This window comes from Varanus komodoensis, unplaced genomic scaffold, assembly GCF_004798865.1.
Source record: "Varanus komodoensis strain SLA01 unplaced genomic scaffold, ASM479886v1 scaffold64, whole genome shotgun sequence".
NCBI lineage: Eukaryota > Metazoa > Chordata > Lepidosauria > Squamata > Varanidae > Varanus > Varanus komodoensis.
This window is the reverse complement of record NW_025336273.1, coordinates 3,572,215-3,579,810: the sequence shown is the minus strand read 5'-3', so window position 1 is coordinate 3,579,810 and position 7,596 is coordinate 3,572,215. Positions and strand designations below refer to the sequence as shown.

At 60.6% G+C, this 7,596-nt stretch overlaps 1 protein-coding gene across 3 annotated transcripts in view; it reads left to right on the top strand.

Annotated features, from left to right (window-relative positions):
• Positions 1-1,292: 1,292 nt before the first annotated feature.
• Positions 1,293-7,596, top strand: part of EFR3B (EFR3 homolog B) — a 64,971-nt gene continuing 58,667 nt past the window's right edge. For all 3 annotated transcript variants that reach the window (XM_044450360.1, XM_044450357.1, XM_044450358.1), the window contains exon 1: positions 1,293-1,353. In XM_044450360.1, the coding sequence (XP_044306295.1) occupies positions 1,347-1,353 (7 nt within the window). In that variant the 5' untranslated portion in view covers positions 1,293-1,346. The remainder of the gene's footprint in view (positions 1,354-7,596) is intronic.

The window sequence follows — 7,596 nt, the reverse complement described above, 5'->3', positions numbered from 1 at the left end:
GTGGTCCCATCCGTCAGCGCCGCTTCCGAGCCGGCCCGAGCCTCCGCGCTCACTTCCTACTTGGCCAAAAATGCAGCTGCTGCTCAGATTGCTCAGCATCTCTGCTTGCGACTCCCCCCTTGGCTGCCCCCCCCCCCCAGCAACAGACGCAGCAGAGGCTTGCCGGAAAGAAGGGATCTTTGCTGTAGATGAGACTCGGTCCTTTTCCACTGAGGGTTATTTCAGAGCGGATGACCCACATTTATTAGCCGACAGGTCTCCACGCGCATCATTCTCCATCGGAGTCTCCCGTGGAGCACCAGGCCCAACACCCTAATTATAGATGGAGCTGCCGAGATGTGAAAACGCCTGCCTCAAAATCCTACAGCAGAACTTCAGTTTTAGTTGTTTTTCCTAAATATCCCCTGAAAGCTAAAATTTAGACATGAACGCAGTTTCAGTGCAGTGCATTTGAAGCTGCCATTCCTCGTTTTGGGCTTGCACCAAAGTCCAAGCCGGAGGGAAGCTGCGCTGCGCAGGGGGACCCGAGGGCCTGGCTGCTCCGTGCCCTCTCGCCCCGGGGAGCTGCCCTCGGCAGCTTTTGCAGCGCTCCTCTCATCCTGCAGGGCAGAGTGGGCCAGGCTGCCGGCCTATCTGCCAACGCCGGGCGAGGGGGCGAGAGCGGGTGAGGCTGCTGAGCAAACCTGGCCGGGCCTGTGCCAGGATGCACGTGTGGAAGCGCAGGTCCAGGCGCCTCTGCTGCCCCGGAGCCCGGCTGACGTGCGAGGGCCTCGACGCGAGGCAGCCGGCCGCTCGGGGAGAAGGCGCCTTGCTTTCCGCAGCTGGGGCCGCAGGGCGCCTGCTCCGCCCCGACACGTGCGTGCGTGCACGTGTGGCCCGGCGGTCCCGGGAAGGCCTTTCCGAACGCGAGGCGCATCCGCTCCCCGGGCATCTCGCGGCGGGGAGACCGACCCCGTGGAGGGCGCTCGGCTCCGCTCCGCGGGGCCACGGGGGGCAGCAGCCCGCCCTAGCCTTGGGATCAGAGCCGGAGCCGCCCCGCCGCTCGAAGCTCGGCCAGGCGGCCCGTACCCCGCCAGAAGTTTTGGACTACTCCTCCCATCAGCCCCAGCCGACACGGCCAACCAGCCGTGGGCGGGACGGGGGCGCGTCTGGAGGGGACGGCCGCCTCGCTCTGCCCCGCCCCTCTGCCCATGCGCAGAGGCCGCGCCCCGCCCCGCCGCTTCATTCATGCCCGCGCCGGCCCCGCCCACTCCGGGCTGCGCCGCGGCGGCGAGTGCGCGGCGGAGGGGCGGCTGCGGGAGCGCCGGCGAGCCGGAGCCGAGGGCGGACGGTGCAGCCGCTGAGCCATGTACGGTAAGGGAGGGCGCGCGCTCGCCTGCCTCGTTCCTTATCCTGCCGCCTCACTAGGGACTGGCTGCTTGGTCCCCGATCGCCGCGCGGGGAGGCTTGTCGGATGCGTCCAGCCCCGCCGTTCTCCAGTCTCGGGCAGCTCCAAGAGGTCCCGATTGTCTCGCTCCCCCCCCCCCCACACACGCTAAATAGGCCTGATGGACTCCAGCCCCCTCAGTCTGGGGACTGTGGGACTCTCACTCCCATCAGCCCCAACCAGCCTAGTCAGATATCCAGCTGCAGCCCTACGAAGATGAGGATCGTCTGCTCGGGAAGCCTCCTTCCCTAAGGCGCCCTTGCCGCCCCTCTCGCAGCCTGCACGGCAGGCTCTTCCAACCTGGCGCCCCCCGCCCAGGGGGCCTGGGATTCCGTTCCCACCAGCCCCGGGCGGCAGCGTCAGGGGCGGCCAGGCCCGTCCGGAGGGCGCGGGGTTCCAGAAGGTTGCGCCAAATCGGCGATGGAGCTGCGGTTTCCCTGGGCTGCCAACACGCGGACCCACTTCGGGGGTGGCTCTCCCGGCGACATCTCCGTGCGTCGAGTGGCTTCCGCCTGATGCGGCCCCTCCGGGGCTCATGCACGGGCTGTGGAGGGGCGTCTGTTGGGGGGGGGAGCCCATTATGACCCCCCGGGGAGAGCATTTGAGGCCCTTCTCCGCCTGCCCTTCGAGATGCGAAGGACGAACCTCTCCTCTGCAAAACGCGGAACGATGCGGAGATGACACGCAGAACGATCGGGGGGAGGCAGCCTCACCCCCCCCCCATAAACAACTCCTCGGCCACCCGAGCCCGCGGTCTCTCCGGGGCACCCAAGGCACGCCCCCTCTCCCCCCCACGCCGGTCTGGTGGCGCAGGCACCGTCTTGGTCCCTCTGCGCGCCAGCCCCACCCCAGAGCAGCGTGTTGATGCGCTCCGACTGGCGTGTCGGACTGGCGTGTCACCCCCTTTAGGCTGCGCCCTGGCGGTCTGTTGTCGCGCCGGGGGGAGTCTGCAGCCCGCTGTGGGGGCGAACCGGGGGGGGGGGGGGGGGGTGCCGGGGGGGGTTGGGGGGGGGGTTGAGAGGAGCGGCGGGCGTGTGCGCGCCTGTGCGTTTCGAGCAGGCTGCGAGAGGGGCAGGCGACCCTCGCCCCCCTCCGGGTGGACCTGACGGTTGAGATGCAGCCCGATCGCGCGAAGGGCGCGCTAGCGGCTCGCCCCGTCCAGATGGCGGGTTTAGAGCAGCGGCCTGCACGACCAAGCAGGGGCTTTTTGCTGGGAGGGGGCTCGCTGCCCCCCCCGCCGCCCAGCACGCACGCAGCTGCGTCGCGCTGGCTTAAGCCCCGAGTCTGCCGATTCCTGCTGCCCGGTTCCCTCCCATCGGAAGTCCTGCGGGGTCACGGCACCCCCCACCCCTGTTGGGTCGGCCCCCATGCTCTGCACCAGCAGCAGGTCGCCGCCTGCCTCAGCCGGCCCTGTGCCTGAAAGCCCCAGAAGCCCGAACCGGGCCAGCCGCAGCAGACGCGTGAATTCGGAGCTTTCTGTTCCCTGGGGAGCCAGGAGATGCCTTCTGCCTGTTGCGGGTCTCTGCAGCCGCGAGGCAGAAGAGGAGGGCTGGGAACGGGGTGGCCCATCTCGCAGATGGTTCTGGGCCCCTCCGTCCACCCACACTGGGTCCTTTCGCAGCAGCACATGTGCAGGTGGCCCTTTCTCCGTGGAGGCCCGAGGCGCTCACAAGTCCACACTAGAACACAGCATTAAATGTGTCTGTGCACTGTTTTTAATGAAGCAGAGCAATTCATGATCTGGGCCAGGATGTGGAAAGGGTGTTCAACACTCTCCTCCCCCCCCCGTTTTCCTGACCACCCCCACCCCCAAATGCACACTCTTGCTCTGTGCTGTGAAAGGGAAGCTGCGATTTGCAAGTTGGCAGCTCTGGAGACGGGCATTTTGTGCCGGAGAAAACAATACCGTGGGGAACGGTGGACTCCTCACTCACAGCAGTCCTAAATTGGATTGGGCGCCCCCGTGGCTGACATTGTAGAAGAAATTACTAGTATGCCTGCATGATCACCCGCTTCATCCATTATTTGTTTATTATTATTTATTTAAAGTTCTTGTATGCCGTCCCCTTGCTATATCGCCTCGGGACGGCTCACAGAAATAAATAAATACAATACAAATGCAATTAAAACCCAGAAACACCCTGGCTGCACAATTAAAACTTATAAATATTAAACATTGTTAAAACATTGTTTGAATAAAAAGGTCTTAGCCTGGCACCGAAAAACAACTAACGACGAAAACAAATAATCCATGCCATCGCTGCTTTCCTCAAGCCTTGTGTTCAAACCCTTGCCTGGTCGCCAGAGGCGATCTGAGGTCGCATGGAGGTGAGCGAGCAGCCTGGCAGAGAATGGGTGGGATTCAGAGCTGCTCTGGGAGACATTTTGGCTGAAGAGTGAGGCTAAAAAGCTGTCCGCTTGCTTTGTGCCGATGTTCCCAGTGTGGCGTGCTCCAGATGTTTGGAATACAGCTGTCATTATCCCTGACTGTTGCCCGTGCTGGCTGGGGTAGTGGGAATTGTTGCTTCAAATGTTCGGGGGATGCCAGGATGGGGAAGGTTGCTTTAAAGAGATAAATCTGCCCTAGTGGAGGTGATGAGCCCGCATCCGGAGCAGACACGCAGCTCTCTGGCGTTGCACCCTAGCTACCGGCCCTCGCAATTTTGGGGGGCTTATCTAAAAGACTGAGTTCCAGGTTGAGTTCTGTGCTGCAGAGTCGCTGCATGCCTGTCTCAAAGTGAACAGCAGTGGCGACTGTTCCAGGGCATGTTGGAAGCCGCCCCGAGGCTTCGGCGAATGGGGCGGCATAAAAATGTTTTAATAAATAAATAAATAAAATGTCCTAAAGCCAGCCGTCCTCAAGCTGTGGTATCCTCCGGACATCTTGAACGACAGTTTTCATCCTCGTCCCCAGTCATCAGGCCCCGCTTTGGAAGCTCCTATTGATTTATTTGATTTATATCTCGCCTCTTTATTTTTTAAAGAATTCAATGCAGTCTGTGTCATTCTCTAACCCACACAACAACAACCCTGTGAGGTAGGTTGGGCTGGGATTCTGTGGCTGGCCCAAAATCGCCCGATTGGCTGAGCAGGCACTCGAACCCGGATCTCCTGAGTCCCAGTCAGGTGCTCTCAACCACTGCTCCGCACTAGTTCTTGGCTTCTGTACCCTCCATCAGCCAAAGCCCTCTCCGGGCCGTCCTCACAGGTTTCCCATGCCCAAAAGGACATGGCGCTTCCTCCAGAGCAGGAAATGCCATGTGACGGCAGGCAGTTCACAGAACTACAGTGAATGCCGCCTCTCCTGCTTCTCTGTGCGTCCAGAATGGCCTCTTCTGTTTTGTTTTCCCTCTGTTACATTTTGGCGTGTATCCCAGTGCCGGGAGGATCATTCTGACAGGGTGGATATCAGGTGGGTGGAAACGGTGGTTTAGGGTGGGTGATTTTAATGCTCTGTTTTGATACCGCTGTATATTTTAAACACTCCCCACTCTACTCCCAAGGCCGCCTAATCCTTGCAAGGCCTAATCCTGCGTTGCTCCCCGTTCCTGGGGAGACGCAAAAGCAATACTGATTCAAACGGGTGTTCAGCACGCAGCTCAGGACCTCGCTTTCGGGGAGCCACCTGTGACCGCTTTCCTGCAGGGGCTAAATCCAGTCTCAGAAACACTTGGGGGTGCCTTCCGGGGGTGGTGGGGAGACAGAATGCAAAGGGAGCAGAGCCTGAGTACCCCAAAATACCGGCCCCTTGGAGCATAAAGCTCATCCTGCCATCAGCTAAACCTCAGAGGAGTTGTTTCATCGTTCCAAAGAGGAAAAAGGGGGAGCCGAGGCAGAGGCCATATGGAGAACCCGAAAGGTGCTGCCTGCATACCTCGGTGCGCCCTGTCCCGTAAACTTGGCAATGGTGAGCTTGTAAAATGTGTGAACTTGTCTGCAAGCTTGCATGAAAAGAGCTGTGTCCATGAGAAGCATCCGTGCTTTGCATGGGTAGCTTTTGAATTGCATGCATTGCTGCGATGGGGGAAAACAGAGTCTGTTTGGCACGAGGTCCGAAGAGCTCGTGGCCTTCAGGGCTCCCCCTGCCCTGCCAGCCCCGGTGCCCCTGCGGGTTCTTCTCCGGCCTCCGCTGTCCTCTCCCCGCTTTTCTCTGGTTCACGCCTTTCAGTGTGCTCAGCTGGATTGTGTGTTATCCTTCCCTGACCCTGCGGGGAGCCCAGCCACTTGCCTGCTTGCTTGCTCGCTCGCTCTGCTCCTGGGAGGCAAATCCCCGCACTCGGAAGGCCGCTAATGTCCAGCAGCTGTCCGAGACAGCTGGCTAAAGCCCTCCGCCTTCGGTGGCCACCCAGCCGGCAGCCGGTCCTGGCTCAAAGTGCGTGGCTGGAGATGATTGCAGGCGGCCCGTCTGCCAGCGAGGGCAAAGCGCCTCGTGCCGGCTGCAGCCCCCTGGTCAGGCCGGGCAGTGTGGGGGGCCCTCTGTGAGAGGAGGCAGGGCGAGGGCCCTGGCGCCCTGTGGGGGTGCGCCGTCTTCCTGGGCTCGGCTTCTTGGGTCCTCGAAGGCTTCCCCCAGGGCCGTGCCTGCCCCACCGCCTGGCGCCCTGGGATGCCATGGCCACGCTCTCTGGGAATGGCAGGAGCCGCGTCCGATGGGTCTGGAGGGCGCCACATTGGGCAGGGCTGCCGGAAGAAACCCCTCAACGCCCCCAGAGCCGATGCCCCAACCTGTTGTGCAAGAAAGGCACGGGCCACCCACATCACTCTCCCAGGTCCCCCTCGCCCACCTCGGGCTGCCCCGTGGGCTCTCCTCCTTCCTGGGGCAGCTGAGAAGCTCAGCGGGGCGGGAAGGCCTGGCCTGCGCCCTGGGAAGGCTCCGTCGGACCCTTGGGGGGAGCTGCCGGCTGGTCGTCTCAGCCTTGGACGAGACGTTCAGGGCCCTTTGCGGTCCATCCGGCTCCCTCCAACGGTGGTCAAGGCTGCAGCCCAATTAATCCAATTGCACTCATGGGTTGGCCTGGATCACTTCTTGCAGATGCTGCTTCGGTCGTTTATCTGCATTAGCATTATTATCATGGTCATTAATCTTTTGCCGAAATGTATTTTGCTCTTGGCGTTCTCTGTCCTGAGCTGCCCTGGGCAGCCATCTATTTCTGGCCGCTCTTCTTTTAGACCCCAGATGTGGCATCTCCATAGTGTGGGGAATGGAGGGTCCCTGCAGCTAGAAAACTGGTATGTCTGGGGGGAGGCCAGGCTTGACTCCTTGTTTCTGATATGCTAGCTTTCCAAATGTGGGGATTGCCCTCTCCCTTGGTGGAGGGTGCAGTCAGGTCGGGTACAGGCATAGCAGGGGGAGGGGGTTCTCATCTAGCTGCGTCCTAGACTTACTGAAGCTCGGGGTGCCGGGAATCCCCTTCTTGCAAGCAAGTCTTATTAAGTTGTTTACTTTATATATTGCCCAGCCACCAAAGCTCCCTGGAAGGTTCACAACTCTGTATTTAAAAAATACAAAATTTACCATGAAAACATATTTGAAAAATCACAATGCTAGCAAAACAAAATTTAAAACCAAATTAGAACACAAAAACAAGACAGAAGAAACGGTTACGCCCTGTCCAGCAACCAGCGGCCCCCAATAACTAATTAAATGTTCTGCAGGAGAGGATGGTCTTTAGCGGGAGCCAAAACAATAGTAAAGTTGGGGCTGGACAGGCCACAGCTGGGCTGCTTCATGCCTGGCGGGCCACCCCTGAGAAGCCCCTTCTTGCCCCCACTGCCCGAGCCTCCCTGCAAGGTGGCAGCTGGAGAAAGGCCCCCCAACCTGAAGTGTGAGTGTCCAGTCCCGGGTCCCCCCCACGGCCCAGCTCAGAGGCGGGTGCGCCACCTCGTTACTCTCCCTGTCGAGCCGGCAAGCCCACGCTCCCGTCACCGCTGGCCCTGACCGTGGAAAGGCAGCCGGCAAAGAGCATGGGGTGACTCTTGCACAAATTTAATAAATAATGAGAAGGGGAACCTGCAACGGAGTGTTGCGGAATAGTGTGCTTCTGCTTGGGTTCCAGCAGCCGTTCTGCTGTGCCCCCTCCCTCTGGTTTTCTGTTCTCCCGTACCCAAAAAGCGCACAGACGGCTTTAATCAGCACATGCAGTCCTCGTTGCTCCTAGCGGGGGGGGGGGGGC